Consider the following 18,520-nt stretch of genomic DNA (forward strand, 5'->3'; position numbering starts at 1 on the left):
CTCTAAGCAGCCTTCCTGGCTTGGACACCCATCTTGGGCACATTTCTGCTCAGGAATACGTTCGGGCATTTCTGCCGAGGGCCCACCCAACAGTGGGAGGGACTTCCGGGACCTGGGCTTAGGCGCAGGCGCACTCCCTTCCAGGTACTTAACTGCCTGCGGAAGGGTGGGTCTTGCTAGGCTGTGTGGGCCATGAAGGCGACACCATGCCCTGGTGTTTACCAGGAACCCTCAGAGCACAGCACTTACTAGGTGCCCCATGAACAGGCTGCTGAAAACCAGCTGAGGCTGGGAACAGAGAAGGGGCCAGGGCAGAGCAAGAGCTGAGATGTGGCCACCCTGGGCACTGAGCCTAGCCAAGTCCAAAGCCCTGGGGTTCCACCGGAAGCTCCCTGGTGCCTACAGCCCCAGGACTTTCAGGGGGACTTCAGTGTTGAGGACGAGGAGCAAATGGGATCCCAGCGGCCAACTCCAATAGGAAGAGAGTGGAACCTCAAACTGACCCAGAGGGTGCTGGGAGCCTGGGGCCGTCCCTTCCTGAGAACCAGGACCTAAGTCCCATAGCTTGTCCTCTCAACCTGGGCAATCTTGCCTGGGAAAGAGGCTGAGACAGAGAAGAAAACCTAACAGGGGGATCTGCTGGCCCCACCTGGTCTCTAGTCCCACAGATTTCCACAATGCCAACATCCCTCTGCCCTGATGAGGCTTAGGTGGTAATATACATAGTTCTCATAAAACCTGGATCCTATACACAGGCTTTCCAAAGCCAAATCAGCTCTACACTGAGACATTTCAGGGGCTTCGTAAGGGAAATTTTGATGCCACAGGATTTTGGTCTTGGCTGTGGTATTTAGAACCAAACTCCTTGAAAAATCCTTCTGCACTGGGCTGAGAGATGTTCATTTGTAACCCTCACAGCAAGTGAGAAGATAGTACCCCTGTTTTATACATGGAAAAGTCAAGGCTCAGAGAAGCTGGGCAACTTGTCTACCACCATGCAGCCAATTTATGGAAGAAGGATGCATAGTTGTAGAGCTCCCAACCCTATCTTCATTCCCAGGACCTCCTGGGCACTGACCTAGTGCCTGGTGCCACAGCCTGAAGACTCTCCTCCCAGACACATATCAGGGGTGCTACAGGGGGAGCCATCAGCCAGCCTCTCTCTCCCTCATGCTGAGATCTTCCTCCATTCTAAATGGTTGCCTCACTAAGGACACTTAAATTTTCAAAAAGCTGTTCCTCCATGGATGGTCAGAGAGGACACAGCAGCAGCATCCAAGGAAGGACGTGAACATGGTTTGCTTAGTGGCCTTTCAGAGACACTGCCCCCTTCCTTAACATAGCTTCAGGTTCACAGGTCTCCATGAGTAACCACAAATACAGCAGGGGCATGTGAAGCCGCCCAGGCACTGCAGGCAATCCTACAAATACCTCTGCCAACTGAGCTTCTTAAACCTGTTGGGATTGAGTGGTCACTCCTGTGCTCAACCACCAACAGTGGCTCCCCACTGGCTAGACCCTGAAGTCCAAGCCCTTCGTGATTCATGATTCCACAGGTCCCCATCCCAGGGCCACGGTATGCGCCTGTGCCCCACAGACGTGTCCACCTCTGGGACCACAAAGACCCTGCCCACCTGTGACTTCTAACCCTGCCCAAACCTTCCTCTTCCCTCAGTGAATTATCAGTCCTTGGCTTTCTCTGTCCACAGAACCTCCCCCCACCGCCCCGACCCACTGCCCCCGCTGGCTCCCCTGCGAGGCACCATTTCTCAGGGGACAAAAGGCTTCAGGGTCAGTGTCAGACTCACATCAGTCTCTATCCCATCCCACCTGTGCCCTTGTGTGATCTTGGGCAGCCAGGCAGCCCCAGTCTCTTCCCATGACACGTGGGCCAACCGCAGTCCCCCTCCCACACTCCCAGGAAGTCTGATGAGTCACACACACTGAGTGCTCACTGCACCTGATAGGGTTGACATCCCTTAAACTAACTTCTGTGGCCACCATCACCACTTATATCACCACTGAAACCCTGCCCAGCATGCCCAAGAGGAAAGAGCAATGTGCACAGCTTCGACTATTCAGGGGGTCGGACCCTGCATGCCACGAAGGTGTCAGGACTCTGTCACCAGCCAAAATCCCTACGGACCGTGTATTCTGAGCTCCTCCTACCATCTAGACACTGTAACGGGCACGAGGACATGCAGTTCTACTTAGGATGACACCCATTTTAGAGATGTGGAACCTGAGGTTCTGAAAGCCCAGTGACAGAGCAGGTCACACGTGGGCAAGAGCTAGACCAGACCATTGCTGATGGTGGGACAAGGGGACGAATGCCATTCCTGATGCTGTATCCCTCAAGCCCTCCCTTTAGGAATCTGGGGCAGCCCATGTTGAGAACTTCGGCGGTCTGGCCTGATCCCCGTCTGGCGTCCGCCCACTCACCAGTGCTGGTTTACCTGGAAGTGGCTGGAACACGCCCTGGTTCTCCACCTCAATCACCAAGTCAAAATGGGAGCAGTCGCTCAGGGTGACCACCTCGTTGGCCCCGCCAGGAATAAGGCCATTGATCCTCAGGGGCAGCTCCAAGGTCTGGCCCACACGGGCCTCCACCTGGCACGGGGCGAACTCCATGCTGCTGGGCTCGATCACATAGACCTGGAGGGCAGGGGTGCAGACGGAGGTCAGCAGGCTCCATGCGAGAGGAAGGGCCCGCGCCAGTATTTACTAAGAGCTGCCATGCTCTGGGCACCAAGGACGCGTCAGTAAGAAGACTGAGCTTTGGAGGACATGGGTGATGGGACTGGAGTGAGTTCAGGGACAGAGCTGTCCAGGAAGGCCCCTCTGAGATGGTGACACAGGAGCTCAGACCTTAGGGGCATGTCAGAGGTGCCAGACAGAAGTGTGGGGGAAAGACGTTGTAGGAAGAAGAGACAGTATGTGCAAATATCCTAAGCCAAGCAGCAGCTCGGCTTACTGGAGGAATATAAAGAAGGTCACAGTACAGGGCGAGAGGCGTCCTTGCCCACAGCTAACACTTCGATGAAACAAAACTTTCCATAGTCCAGGTTCTATTTTAAAAATGTTGCTAAGTTCAATCCCCTCAGCCTGTTTTTTAAGAAGATTCTATTAGCAATCTCTATTTGATGAAGACACTGGCACAGGAGGTTAAGGGACTTGCCCACCCACCATGGAGTCTGGCCTGGGCAGCCTGGCCCCAGAACAGGCTCTAACCATGACACACACTGTCTCTCAAGGAACTCTCCTCAGATTTTTGGTTGGACAACTGGGTGAAAGGTGGAACCTGTGCTGACATAAGGAAGCTTGGGGCGGGGGAAGGGAGCAAGGTGCTCGTAGTTTATCTCATATTCCACAATTATGCTGTAGCTAAAGGGTCTCAGTTACAACACTTTGTATGCGAGAATGAGATCAATCTTTAGATGGGTGTGTGTGTGTGTGTGTGTGTGTGTGTGTGTGTGTGTCTATCTGTCTGTCTACACGATCCAAATAAAAAGACTAGAATCATCTGTCCATCCATGTTCCAAATAATAAAAGGGAAGGCTGGGATTGGACACATAACATATGGAGCTTTGACTTTTGCTCTCAATGAAGTAACAATGACAAATTGAGGTCAGGGTCAAGAAGCCAGGAGGCCAAGGTGGGGCTGGCAGAGGTCAGTGGCCGGTGACCACTCCCACCCAAAGCCTTATGCTAAATGAGTTGGTCCAGCATCACTTGTGATGAAGAGCCAGGTGTAGGGCCCCAGGACAAGGAGAGGAAAGGAGTCAGAGCCAGGTGTCCTGGAGTCTGGCACCTCCCTCTCATTGTGAATTTACCAACACTCAGTGGCCCTTCTGATTTGGAGATTCAGACCTCTCAGGTCTGAGGAGTTTTCTAGAATGGCTCCTTTGAATATCTCATGTCTTCTGTGTTCTCTGATCTCCTTTCCAGAAATTCCACCTATGCTGACCCTGGCCCTTCTGTGTCCCATCCCCTGGCTGGTGGAGAATGTCACATCCATCCCCCTGCCCACCACCAACACCAAGTATAAGACTGAGGACTGGATGTGAGGAGGTAGCTAGAGACCGCCATCCTGAGCTCCGGGCCCCTGAGGTCTCACCTTCATCTCCCCGAAATGTAGCGGGTTCTGCACATCATGTGCCTGGATCACACTGAGTCCGGTGTCACTGCCTGTGGTCATCACACCCTTGACAGTGACAGTGGCAACCACATAGCTTGACGAAGACCAGCTGAAGTTCCCACTCCCACCATGGGCCTGCAGAGAAGAACCATCAGATCAGTCCACCTGCTTGGTCTTTCTGTCTGTCCTTCTGTCTCACTCTCTGACTCGCATGGTCAGCAGCCTCCCACCCCATGGAAAACCAGGGCATCGGGGCTACCTGGCTGGAGGCCATCTCCCTACCTCACTCTCTCTACCCTGCCTCGTTTCTCCTCCTCATAATCTGGGGGTCTTGTGGCTGACACCCACTGTCACCTGTGACAGTAGCCCCAGATCAGGGAGCACCTACAGACTGGAGTAGGAGAACCCTGGGCCACAGTCAGGTGCTAGAAGCTACTTCCCTGACCAGGCCCAACACTCCCTCCTGACACATACCCCTGCCACTTCTGGTCATCCACCATGGAGTAGAGACAGTCCAGTGGCTTCCCAGGTCAGGGGCCACCACCCTGGAGCCCAAGAGAGGCCAGGAAGGGGAGACACCTGTGTGAACAGGCAGCAGATCCCAGTGACAGTCCTCACTGCCAGGGAGACAGCGGGGACTGATGGGCACTCTACTGGCCACTGATGGGGACTCAAGCCCCCATGGGAGTCAGTCCCTGCCAGTGAAGGCCAGGCGGGCACATGAACATCAGAAACTGAGAACACTTGACAGGTGACAGAGTTAAAGATGTTTTTCCCTGGAATTTCACATTTCACATTTTTCTCCAGGGATAGTTACACTATTTGTAGAAAATAATCTTTTTTTGTTGTTGTTGTTGTTTTTTAAACAACAAAAATGCAGGTGGAAGTTAAATCTGTATTCCAGGTTTTATTATGCTTTCTTTTCTGTTTTTCAGGGGTTTTTTTCTGATTACCAAAATACAATGCTGTGATAGAAACCCCAGAAAATACAAGAAGCATAATCCCCTGACTTTAAATTCTTTCCAACCACTAGAAGGTAATAGTAAAAGAAACAGGAGGGGTGAAAAGCCCTAATCCCAAGGAAACACCCAAAGGAATGCACCCAGATGTGGGGAATCACGGTTACCTTTATTGTGTACTGATAGGCGCCTGTCTTTGGTTGCCACGGAAACGTCAAGATGCTCGGATAGAGGGTGATGGGGACGTGAATTTCTACCTCCTGCTGGTTCCACACAGGCACCCGTAATGTGTGGACCCCTCCATCCTACAGAGAGGTGAGGGTGCCACACGTCACCATGACAACCAGGTCATTAGAGGTTTTCCCAGTCAAGCAGACCCCCACCCCTCCCTGGAGATCAGGTCACAAAGAGATTCCTTGATGGTCTGGGAGCAGGAAGCAAGATGCTAGATACCCTGCAGCCTTCTCTGTCTCCATGGAGACAGCTTCCCAGGGCTCTGGAACAGCCACACAAGTAAATGCTGCTTGACTTCACCCTCTCAGCACCCTACCTGGGATGCTGTGGTTACCCCCGCTTGACAGATGGGGAAACTGAGGCATGGGCCACTGCAGCAACTTTGCCCAAAGCCCCTGGAGCTGCAGTGACAGACTGGTAGGAATTGCAGTCTGGCCTGCAGGCCATTGTTTTCTGCTGCTTGTTAAGAGGCCAGGACAGGTTTTGTGCAGGGTAGGAAGATAAGAATACCTGTGCTAATGTTCCAATCAATAAAAAACTGCTCATGCCTAAAAGAAACTGGCATTTTAAATGAAGGGGGGAAATGAAGACTTTAAAGGATCCAAGAGCTAAAATAGCCAGAGGGTGCTCATGGCTCCTGGAAACGGCACAGCTAGGCACATGGGCCTAACTCCGTTTCCCTAACAGGGTTTCCACCCCAATCCTAGAAGGGCAGGCTTACCTTGACAGAGGCTGGCAAAGGGCAAAGGAGGAGGGGTACCCTGTGTGGACATGGGGGACAGGGAGGCAACCCCCACGGTACCCACAAGAGTGGCACACCAGGCTGAACTTTGGGCACCCTGCTCCCCCAGCGCATGTCCAGCCTGGGAGGGTGCAGGGGACAGAGGGAGGGAGGTGCTGACTTGCCTGGTCTACCACGGAGGTGAGGGCTGCCTCGATGGCCGTCTGGCCCCTCTTTGTTGCCCTGACGTGATGGTATGATCCATTCTGGGAAGAAGTGAGCACCTCAAAGAACTCGGGAGGCAGCACGGTTTCAATGCGAATATTCTGGAAGGGAGGCAGGATGAGTGAAAGAGGTGTTTCTGGGAGTGTGTCTGGAAGTCAGAACGCAGTAAAGGAGCAATGTGACCCACAGAGAGCAGCCAGACCCGGCAACAGGGCCCCCTGAGGCCCAGAGGTTTCCAAAACCAGCAGAGCAGCTGGACTAGACGTAAAACTGGGCTCTGTCTCCTCTGGCCTTTGACCCCCTCCCAGGCCACTACCCTCTCCCCACATGGCCCTGCTGTGATTACCCATGTGGTGCTCAGGGGAGCCCAAAGCCTACTTTCGCCAGCTTTCTCAGACCCTGAGGTTCCAAAGAGGAAACCAGCAAACACCAAAAAGGTCACCAATATCCATTAGAGCTTTCTTCCCCCCAAAATGTTGATCGATAGTCTATGTAAAACAACACGAGGAAAGCAATGACCTGCAAAGCTGCCCAAGGGGGAACATTGCTTCCTTCTTCTAAAACCCCAGAGCCCCCTAGGAAGGTCGCAGACGTTCTAGCTGATGATACTGGGAACTTCTCAAGAAGGACCAAAACCTGCCAAGACTCCTGTCATCCTATGTCTGCCATTCCTTTCTAAAGCCAGAAAGCCAAGCTTGGCCTAGGTCACAGTTACGGGTATTAGACAGTTACAAGTATTCCTGGTCCTGCAGGGAAAGGTCAGGAACTGTTCCCTGCACTTCCATAAAGCAGGCAGAGACAGATTCTCAGCACCATGAAGTCTCAGGCCAACGACAAGGGAGCAGGAAGGCAGCTGGCAGATGTTATTTCCCATCCCTGCCTTCTTGAACCTTCTTGAGCCTGTAGCCTGCTCTCCCCACTTGGACCCTGCAGGGGTAGGGCTGGGGGGGGGCAGAGATTCGCAGGTTCACAAAGTCCAGAGAGGCACCAGGGATGTCACGGTGCTGTCCCCCATGAACCCAGCAGCACCATCAGCAATCACTGAACTCAGCTTGCCTATATGGGGGCCCTGCAGCTTTGGGGTGCCACTCAAGGAGACACATCCCTCACTGAAACCCCGCTGGGACCCAAGGCAGGCACTCACGTCTGACAGGTAGACCTTGTTGCCGGACTTGTCAAGCACTTCGATGGTGACTTCATACAGGCGGCCAGTCTCCAGCACCCACCTGTCACCAGGATGGACTGTGAACCCTACAAAACAGGCAGGCAACAAAGCCTGACCACTTGGGCCACAGGGACATGCCCCTGAGGAAGAAGATGGTAGCAGGTCATCTTGTGTAGGACCCCACAAACTACTCACCTGCACTCCTCCAAGGAGAAAGAACAGCTGCTAATCACGGGGAGACCTAATGCCCACCAGCAGCCCTGGGGATGCAGATGCTGGGCTGAGCCCTCAGCTACCCCAGCACCACCTGAGCATATCCCACACCAACTGCTGTAGGGCTCATTCAGCCTGAGCCTGTCCACTGAAGGTTAGACTCTGAATCCATTGTAAATGTTATGAACTGAATCCACAGTAGGTCTGCATTCTGAATCCATAGTAGGTCTACTCTTTAAATCCACAGTGAGTCTACATCTGAATCCATAGTAGGTCTGCGCTCTGAATCCACAGGTCTACCTCTGTATCCATAGTGAATCTACATCTGAATACACAATAGGTCTACATCTGAATCCACAGTAGGTCTACCCTTTAAATCCACAGTGAGTCTACATCTGAATCTAGTAGGTCTACATCTGAATCCATAGGTCTACCCTCTGAATCCACAATGAGTCTACATCTGAATCCATAGTAAGTCTACATCTGAATCCACACAAGATCTGCACTCTGAATCCACAGTAGGTCTACCCTTTGAATCCTCAGTAGATCTACATCTGAATCCACAGTGAGTCTACATCTGAATGACGCCTTTCTGAATGAATGAAGCTCCTAGGACTCACAGAGCTACCCTGCCTGGTGTTTCAACATTGTCAGCTCAGGCCTGAATCAGTCAGCAAGCTTGTTTGGTGGCTAACAGGAGGACCCAGGGATTTGCTGCATATTCTCTTGCCTGAACCCATTCAGTACACCCAACAGGTACATCAACAGGGAGGAAACTCGAAGGGAGCATCATCTCTATGACCTGGGCTACACATATGTCCCAGACATCTCTCAAGCACTCAACAGTTACAGCAGCTCTGGGCCTGGGCTCTGCCCCCACAGGTCCTCCATGACCACAGACTCCTCCCTTCCTCTCTTGGTCAAATGCCTCCCCTTCTTCCCCACTGAGACTTTTACCAAGTGTCTCCTTGCTTGAGGGGCTCCTTTGTCACTGAGCTGATCACTGGGGCCCCTAACCTCTAGATGTCCACAGCCACGGTCAGGTCTGGACAGAGCCCTGGTATAGGAAGCAGGAGACAAAACCCTCTGGCTTCTACCCAAACACTTCTCTCCTTCTGGAGCTACCCACCTACCTTGACCTTGGCCTACCCTCTGCTTGTTTCTGTGCATCAATGCAAGAAGGACTGGGGAACAGCCCTGGCAAAAAAGCTGGCAGAGCTGGCCAGGGTGAAGCATTTTCTGGGCAACTGCTGTTGCCTTTATTTATTTATTTTTTTAACTCCTGTCAATAACATCCATGAGGACCCATGATGACCAGACTCACCCAGGTATCCGGGTTCAACCACGTAGATGGTGCTGTTGGGTAACCTGGAAGCACCCTGCATGCGGATACCTGAATTCTTACTTAAGGAACAAAACACACAAAGGTAAACAGAGCAGGTGGCAGGATTCAGCAAGGCTAGGGCAGCCTGATTACCACTAAGACATCACGTGCATGGGAGAGAGGATGAAAACCCTCTTGCCTGAGGCCAAGTAGAACAAAGCATGTTCCAGAATCAGAGGCCCCGGCACATTTCCCACACCAGCAGGGGAGGATCTCTTGCAAGGGACACTGGAGACTACCCGCACAAGGCTAGGACAGGGACAACCTACATGCTGGTATGCAAACAGCCTTGGCCAGGCCCCTGGGATGGGGCTGTCCATGCCAGGGAAGGTTCTGGAGGCAAGGAGCGAGGCTCTGCTCCTACCACCACCTCCTGGCCTAGAGCCTCTCCAGTGAGTCACCCACGGAGGTGAGCAATGCCACACAGCCGTGTTGCTATTTCGGTTCTTTTCTGATTTTTCAGACCTTGAAGGAAAACAGGGTTATTTTTAGCTGAGCCAAGCTTTCGGGGAGAAAAATGACTCCTAAACAGGCCAATCTCCTGTGCAGGACGCACATATGGACTTGCAGCCGGGCTAGAAAAAGGATATTCCTGTGGCTCAGGACCAGGCTGCTCTGTCCCAGTTGCACAGCGGTGACTGTCGATGTATCCTGGTCCAAGATGGTCACAGGCTGGCCTGTGGCTCCCTCGGGGCTTGCGATGCTGTTCTGAAGCTGGAGCTCATACTGCTCGGAAGGCATTGACAGCTCTGGCCGCCCAGAAGCAGAAAGAACCAAGTGGAAGAGACAAGAGCAAAGACAGGGAACGTTACAAACCAATACCACCACCCCACCCCAAATCCCTGGACCCAACCATCCGTACGAATGCTTGATTTTTCTTTCTTTCTTTTTTTTTTTGCTTAGTTTCTTCAACACTATTTTTTTTTTATTCCAGTATAGTTAACACACAGTGTTATAATTTTCTCGACGCTTTAAAATTTAACAGTATTCTCCGTGCCCGTGGACAAAACTGACACTCTCCATGAATTTTCAGAAGCAATCAGTTTTTTAGTGACTGTCATAAACTGCTTTTTTTTTTTTTTTCCTAATTAAGCACAGCTTCTGACAGCAATTGTAGGCTCCCTGCAGAATCCATAAGTTAAGTGAATTCTGCTGCTGCACCGAGGGGCCTAGAGTGGGGCTCAGTGGAGCCATGTGGCCTCTGGGAGTGGGGGGTTTCCAAAAAGGCACCAGTCCATGGTTTCCCACCGGTTTGGGGAGCTCAGTCTAGGATCTGCAAAGAATGTTCTCCGTCACCATCCTGACCATCCATCAAGGTTTCCCAGCTCAGTGTCACGTTGTAGAAGAGAACTCACTCAGTCTGGGCTGGGATGAAAAACGATTTCCCCAGGAAATGAGGGACCCTGCAAAACCTGCCACTTTGGAGTCCGTCTTCCACACCCTGTGGGTAGTGACCATGAACGCTCTTATAAATGGCTATTGCTGTCCACAAAAACAAGATGTGGCGGGACTGTGCCTGCTGCTTTAGGGGCCTATCACCACATTTTATCCCATAACAACTCCTGGCGCAGGTACTGCTGATGCCCACACCTTCAAGATGGTGGTGCTATGGAAATCGAGGCAAGAATCCCACAGGGTCCTCCAGTGGGGGAGTGGCGGAGCTGGGATTCAAACCAAAGACAGCAGGATGAATCACTGAACACTACAACAAAAAACTAATGACGTACTATACAGTGGCTAACTGAACATTAAAAAACAAAACAAAACAAAAAAACCCAGAAAGACAAAAAAAAAAAAAAAACAAGAAAACCAAAAAACTAAAAAACCAAAGAGCACAGGAACACTTTTACTTGACCCCTCCCAGTCCTGTCCCTCAACTTTCCTACCAAGCAACCTGCTCAGAACGCTGTAGGTGTGGCCACATCCCAGCCCTCTAGCTAAGGGAGGCAACTGGTCCACCTCCTGTCTTAGGGTGTCTTCTGTGTTGTTCTGATAAATCCCCAAGAATTTGCCCTAGAGCAGAGGGTTCTCAAAGTATGGGTCCTCAAAGTATGGACCATCAATGTCACCTGCTAGCTGCCAATGACTGGCCTTACCCCAGAGCTGCTGAAACAAATTCTGGGGGGTGGGCCTGAAGCTCTGAGCTTGCACAGGCTGTCTGGGTGATTCCAGCACATGCTAGAATAGAGAATCCTCTAGCATATACACAGCCCGTCTCCTCGTTTTCTACCCAGGGGAAGCCCAGCCAAACTAGGCTGAGATTCTTGAGGATTATATGTACAGAATATGGCAGCAGGGCATCAAGGATCCACACCGTAAGAAAATAATGCCATTGCTCAATCAAGCAGTATTACTTTATGCTGTTTTATGAAGTGCTAGCTTCCTCCCTTATTTGACTTCTCCAGACAAAGAGGCCATTTTGAGAAATGAACATACTGATTCTCAAAAGATCTTGCACGACAACATAATTACAAAATCCTAACACAAGGAAAATAAGGGGCTTGACTCCTGGAACACCTCTCAGAATGCAGAGCTCGCTACTATGAAAAGCACTGAATGCAGAAGGCTTTGCAGATGTTCAGGGTCACTGTCTAACTGTAAAAATAGGAAGGCTGCTCTTGGGGTACTGGACCAGCCCATCTATCATCTGCAGGGGTAAAGGACCATCCCCAGGGCTGCCCTTCTGTAAACCAGGAGGCCCACATGCTTCTAGGAGACCAGGCTCTGTGACTCTCCTGATCTTGGCCGACCCTCCAGACATGCTTTTCATCCCCTGCCACCACCACCCCACCCAGGGTAGGCTCCAGGGATGACCATGGAGCTCCTGGAAAGGATCTCAGTCCAGGAGGATGGGAAGTTCACTCTCCTGATTCTGGCTCCAGCCCCTGCTCACACAGCCCATGTGAGCTAGTTCTAGGTAGCCACAGCTCAAGGGGGTGCTAGACTCCAAGTCCCTTTGACACCTGGGTCACTGACACCAGCCTCAGCAGGTGACTCTCCCAGCCTCAGTGCATTTCTCTGTCCCTTCCACCGTTCCACCCAAGTTCTTTCAGACACCAATTCCCTTAGTCAGCATGGTCTTCCCGCATTTTGTTCTGTCCGGTAATTTGGTTACTGTGCCAATCATGTCTTCAAGCAGCACAAACACCAACACCGTTAAGAACTGAGGGGAAGGACCAGCATCTCCCCCCGCCTACCCGCTGGAAACACTGCTCTGAAAGCAACACACATCCCCCTGGTTAGGAGCTCCAAGAGCCCCTCTCCTCCCTCCCCTGTCCCCACTTGTAAGATGTTTGCAGAATAACTGTCAGAGTGGCTGTTGGGCTGTGTGTTCCAGGAAGGCAGGAACCCAGGCGACATATGCAGCAGCCAGCAGACCACGGCACTGAGTAGGTGCTCAATAAACGGGCTTGCGGGTGCCTGGGTGGTTCAGTGGATTAAGCCGCTGCCTTCGGCTCAGGTCATAATCTCAGGGTCCTGGGATCGAGTCCCACATCAGGTTCTCTGCTTGGCAGGGAGCCTGCTTCCCTCTCTCTCTGCCTGCCTCTCTGCCTACTTGTGATCTCTGTCTGTCAAATAAATAAATAAAATCTTTAAAAAAAAAAAAAAAAAACGGGCTTGCAAGAAAGCAAGCCACCCAACAAAGGGAGGCAGACAGAAGGGAAATAAAGACATGGAAGAAAAGAGGAAAAAAGAAATTTTTAAGGAAGGAAAACTAAAAACAAAGAGAAAAAATTAATTGGGGTTGTAAGGATCTGCATGTTCATAAGTCCGGGTAACTGGCCTCTAACTTAGGATTCTCTAAGCCAATGCAGGGTGCTGTGCGAGACAGGCAACAGCAGAAATTCACACTCCTGTCCTGTCATCAGTCCTCACTTCCCTGTCCAGTCAACTCACTCAAAATGACAGTGATGTGACTTGTACTTCAATTAAAAAACAAAACAAAACACCCAAGCCCAATCCATCTAAAACAAATGAGCAGAATCTCCATTTGTATGACTAGGTCACTGTGGACCTTGGTGGTTCATGTCTCGAGGCTTCCTTGTGGAAGCCGCTCTAGACCTGAGTCAACCAGAACCATCAGTCACACAGGTGTGTTCATTTTTGGAGGAAGTTTCGATCCCGTTTCTCCATCGATGAAAGGGAGGCAACGACATTCCTAATTCCTGCCCTGGGCTATCTTTTGTGTGTTCTGGCCCTTTGAGATCTATGGTAGATCAATGACCCAGCCCACAAATTCTCTGGGTCCCCTGAGATGTGCTGTTCCTCTGGACTGTGACACCTGAGCTAATTCAGGGTGGGCTCTTAAGACTTCTTTATTAGGGACGCCTGGGTGGCTCAGTTGTTAAGCAGCTGCCTTCGGCTCAGGTCATGATCCCGGTGTCCTGGGATCGAGTCCCACATCGGGCTCCTTGCTCAGCAGGGAGCCTGCCTCTCCCTCTGTCTCTGCCTGCCATTCTCTCTGCCTGTGCTTGCTCTCTCTCTCCCTCTCTCTCTGACAAATAAATAAATAAAATATTTAAAAAAAAAAAAAAGACTTCTTTATTAAATCACCCACCCTTAACCATGCTGACTACCCTCCCCGGTTGGGGCCCAGCTCTCAGATCTCTGGCTATGAGCCCCTGCCCTGCTTCTTACCCAGAAGGAGCCTAGTCCCAGCTTCCACAGTCTGAGGGGAACAGTGCTCTCTCACACTATAACTGCTCCCCAGATCCACTGCTCCCAGGTGAGGCAGGGTCTTTTAGGACCTCCTCTATGGAACAAAACCCAAGTTCCTTGGATATGGAAGCATCTATGTGCTTCTTACACAATACCTTGCATCACAGACAGAGTGACCCTCCAACCTGGGGGAGACATCTGCCTCAACACATGTCAAAGCCCTCGGGACAGGTGAGTGACACTCTTGACCTCCTGGGCTCTGGCTATGAGACATGGATAAACTTTTTTTAAAACGATAATAATAGTAATAATTCTTAGGAGGATGGGTGCTGCATTAGGAACTCTCACCATATAAAATGCATCCTAGGTCCGCAGCGTTCTAGAATTACCAGAACAAATCCATATCCACTAATTAACTTTGCCCTCAAAGCATAAGCAGAAAGGCCTCAAGGTATCTGAAGGAGAAACTGAGCCCCAGAGGGTGGGCAGTAGCTGGCCAAGATTGGCCGGCAGTTAGCAGCAGCTGGCCAAGATTGGCCGGCAGTTAGCAGCAGACCAAAGGCAAACCCATTCCCATGAGACGCTCACAGCTTCTGACACTCTCCAAACAAAGGGATGGATATACACCCAAAAGGACCGAAAACAGTGTCCTGAAAAGAGTATTTGCACACCCATGCTCCTAGTAAAACTATTCACAATAGCCGAGACTTAGAAACAACCCCAAGCGCCCATCGACAGATGAATAGGTAAGCATTCAACAAGTATCAATACACATATGCTAGAGTGTTATTAAGCCTTAAAAAAAAAATTCTAGTACACGCTACAATGTGGATGAGCCCTGAGGGCATTATGGCTAAATGAGATAAAGCCAGTGACAAAAAGATGAATACAGTAGGATTCATCTTATTTGTGGTCCCCAGAGAAGTCAAAGTCACCGAGACAGCAAGAAAGATGGCCACTGCCAAGGGCTGGGGAGGACGAATGTGGAGCTAGTGTTTAATGGAAACGGGAGTCTCAATTTTGGGAAGATGAGAAAGTTCCAAAGAGGGCTGGAGGAGATGGTGACATGATAATGTGAGTTATCTTAGTGCCACCAAACCGCACACTTAAAAATGGTGAAAATGGTAATTCTGTTATGGGCATTTTACCACAATGATAGAAAGGGTAGCCTCTGCCATGTTGAGTCAGTGACCCACCTGTGATCTTTCCTTGCCTGATCTTCTGCACCTTGTAGCGAATGGAGGTCCCCACCATCAAGTAGACGTCATAAGCCGGATTCAGAAGGATGTTCTCCAGAATGAGCAGCCTGACCTCCGCAGGGCGCACGTGCTTGGAAGAAAGAGGGTAGAAAGGATGAGGTGGGGGGTGGGGGGCTCAGCGGGTACAGTCAGTTAAGCCTCCAACTCTTGACCTCAGCTCAGATCTCAATCTCAGTATCGTGAGTTTGGGCCCGGCGCTGGTTCCCACACCCAGCACAGAGCCTACTTATTAAAAAAAGAAGAAGAAAAAGTGAGGTGCGGGTGGGGAACAGGGAGCAGTTTGGGCAGGACAAAGAGTCTAGAACTTCTCAAGATGCTTACATGGGGATAGGGAAGTTAGCGGTAAAGAAACAAGGCAATGCTCAGAGCCCCACACCTTCAGACCCCTCAAAGCCCCAGGGGAACCCTGTGTGTTCACGAGGCCCATGTCCAGTGGCTACTGCTGGACGGTGCTGAGCACATCACTTTACATTAACGTACACTATAGCTCAATGTGCAGTCATCATAGTTACAAAGAAAGAAAAGGAGTGAGATCATGGATACTGAGCCCCACCAGAGGCTCAGGGGCTCAGGGGCTCCACCCACGGAAGCCCAAAGATCAGGGAGCTTGGGGAACCAAGGGCAAACCTGGAAAGGGGGAGCAACACATGTCCCTCCACCCCACCCCCACCACACCGTGACCTCCTCAACGGGAAACGGCATGAAAGACTTGAAACAGGAGAACGATCACCAGTGTCGAACCCAGCACACCCCTTGGGTCACCGGAGTCTCTGGGGGCCCGCGCTTTCCCTTGCCTTTGATCTACTGGCAACTCATCAAGTTGGAGGAAGCTTGGCAAAGAAAATGATTCTCATCCACAGAAATGCCAATACATTGTCTCAGGTGGAGAGGGCATCAATCAGCACCCCATGGATACTGACCAGTTCTGTGTCTGTTCCCAAATTCTTGGGGGGTCTCCTGGGCCCCAGGTGTAACATCTTACAGGTTTCCTCACTTAATAGGAAGTTGCATAGTATCTTCGATCATCCAAAGAGACAAAAGCAGCCCTTGGGCCGGGCTCTGCTCTGGTGAGTGCTTTCTAGTGTGGCAAGCAGGGAAGCCTCCTACAGGCACCAGGCAGGACAAGAGGGAATTCCAGCTCAGGGGCGGGGTAGGCTGGGCTCAGGCCACGAATAACAAGAGGCAAATGGTCTCCAAACATGATCTGCAGGGTGCTACAGGATGAGCTCCTGTAATGTGGCATGTCCTGTGCTTCTAAAACTCCCCATGACCCCTGGCCTATAGGCTAAAAGATGAAAGAGGGCATCAGGAGGCATCCTCTCATCTGTCACTTTAGAAAGTCAGTGGTGGATGGAGTACGGCACGCTCCCTGTGTGAGCTCCAGGAACCAGGCCAATGAAAGGATAGTCTCAGGGCTGTAGTTCAATGGAGGCAGGGCAGACATGTGCCCATGAGAACAGGGAAAAAGAGCCTTTCCTTTCTGCTGTCCTATATCCCTCTCCAGACGGTGCCGGAGCAGGTGCTAGTGAGGCCAGGGTAACTGGGGGAAGGGGAGGGGAGGGAAGGAGTCTTAGCTCTCCACAGATGGGACCACCAGTCCCAGTGCTCAGAGTGGGACCTAGGAAGGGATGGCATGGAGGACACCTGGAAGCCCCCAGTTTTTCCAGAGCTCCAAAGGCTTGGCTGCATCCCTCCACAGGAACCAGTGCAGGGGGGATGCTGAACATCAGTGGGTTAATGGGCATCCCCTTCCCTGACCTGCCTCAAAACGGACCATGGACCAACTACTTTGTGACTCTGGAGATGGTGCCCTCTGGTCCTCCAACTACCTCCCTCAGAAGCTGTGGAACCCTTCCTCCAAAAACCAAACCCAACGAACAGAAACACAGAATCACACCCTGAAGTTCCCAGTTCATGAAGAGTGAAACTTTCATGGTACCATGCCTAAATGCGCTCACAGATGTGAGCCACCTCAAAGAGCCCAGTGCCCCCCGACCCTGGAGGCCCACCTTGTAGACAGCCTCCTGGATGCGCGCCTTAAGTTTGGAGCTCCCCGTCTTCATCCCGGACACGAGAACTGTGTCCCCCTGCTTGGCCACCTTCTCCATCTCGGAGATGTAGGAAGGAGGGATATACGTGGACTCCAAGAACGTGAGGATTCTGGAGAGGGAAGATGTCATCAGACCTGATTGCAAAAGCAAGGACCTTAACAGATTCACCAGTTGCTAGCACCTCCTGGGAGGGGCCAAACCCTTAAGTGAGTGGCGGTGCCCTGCTTGGCACCACATAGAAATGTGTCCCCGAAACTTCCTACATCAGAACTGCCCACCTCCTGGTGAACAGTGCAGAATCCTGGGCCCCATACAGGCCTTTGTCCGCAAGAAGCCTGGCACTGTGCTTTTTATCAAAATCCACATGCAATGATGGTAAACCCTGATACATGAGGACCACCTGCTTCAACAAAATGCTTCACATTCACAGGTGTGACAGCTGAGGCCCATGGAAACTAGGAAGCAGGCCCAGGAGCACAGACCCAGCTGGGGTGGGGCCAGCAGTGCCCACCAGGCTCCCAGGGTAAGGCATTGGGCTGTGGGGAGAAGCCGGGATGCGGAGACCCCACCATGTAGGCAAGAAGCAGGGCTGGCTTGAGGGATCTTTCCACGTGGTCTCTCTCTCTCGCAGCCTCTGATTTACAGGTGAGCCCGCCTTTCCACTTGAACAAGAGCAGTGCACTGGACGCGCTTCCATTCTCCCCAAGATATGCCGGCTGTGGTAGTGTGCTGTGACTGATTTCCCTGTCTCATCTGACTAGGTGTCACATGCTGATTTTAATAAAAACAAAGGGCACTGTGGTTGCAACCTGCCTTAGTGCTTTTGATTTCAGTTAACATTCAGCTCATGTACAGAGTGCATGGACACTTAGGGGCTGTCATGGTAGGAAATGCACCTGCTAGCACAGACTGGGGCAGGGAACCAGCGTTCTCTGAATGTCTAGCAGGTGTCAGGCCCAGGGCAGAGCTCCGAATACCATGTAGACCCACACAGCTGCTCTCAGAAGTAGCCACATTACTCTCCTCTCTCCAACAGAGGGGGACGCCGATGCCCAGACGGGCTGCACTCCTTGACTAAGGCAATAGGCAGGAAGTGACCAGGCCAGGTTGGGAATCCAGGTCTCTTTGACTGTCCAGCCCATGTTCCTGGCTTCGTGAGACACCAGAAATTCCAGTGCTCACGCAGAAGGCGAAGGTTGAGGGCCCCATTCCCCCCCAGCCCCCAAAGACCTCTGACCCAAAAGAGCAACCCGCCTTGCACAGTATCAGGGCATAGTGATGTCTGCCATGGGAATAAGCATGGGCTAAGCCGAGATGTTCCTTAAAGCCTGGAGCTGGACTTGGAAAGGTGTAAACAGAAGACCAGATTCTTAACTCCCCACAAAATACTTACTAATTGCAAAGGGATAGGACAGTGACTTCACAGTGGGGCACCTGAGCAGGCACCATCTACCCCAAGTGATGACCGTGAAGGTCGTCCGCGATAGACCCACCAAACCGTGATAAGATACA

The 18,520-nt window shown here is 51.6% G+C and overlaps 1 protein-coding gene across 2 annotated transcripts in view; it reads right to left on the reverse strand.

Moving 5' to 3' along the window:
* NUP210 (nucleoporin 210) overlaps positions 1-18,520 on the reverse strand; it is a 103,894-nt gene that overhangs the window by 59,453 nt on the left and 25,921 nt on the right. Inside the window, exons 5-13 of one of the 2 annotated variants that reach the window (XM_082688052.1) lie at positions 16,967-17,117; positions 14,895-15,027; positions 9,594-9,788; positions 8,980-9,048; positions 7,422-7,528; positions 6,238-6,378; positions 5,265-5,402; positions 4,118-4,273; positions 2,457-2,655 (exon numbers count right to left, since the gene is read on the reverse strand). In XM_082688052.1, the coding sequence (XP_082544178.1) occupies positions 2,457-2,655; positions 4,118-4,273; positions 5,265-5,402; positions 6,238-6,378; positions 7,422-7,528; positions 8,980-9,048; positions 9,594-9,788; positions 14,895-15,027; positions 16,967-17,117 (1,289 nt within the window). The remainder of the gene's footprint in view (positions 1-2,456; positions 2,656-4,117; positions 4,274-5,264; positions 5,403-6,237; positions 6,379-7,421; positions 7,529-8,979; positions 9,049-9,593; positions 9,789-14,894; positions 15,028-16,966; positions 17,118-18,520) is intronic. The other variant, XM_082688053.1, reaches the window with a different exon arrangement.

Source organism: Mustela nivalis (assembly GCF_964662115.1).
Source record: "Mustela nivalis genome assembly, chromosome: 1".
Classification (NCBI taxonomy): Eukaryota; Metazoa; Chordata; class Mammalia; order Carnivora; family Mustelidae; genus Mustela; species Mustela nivalis.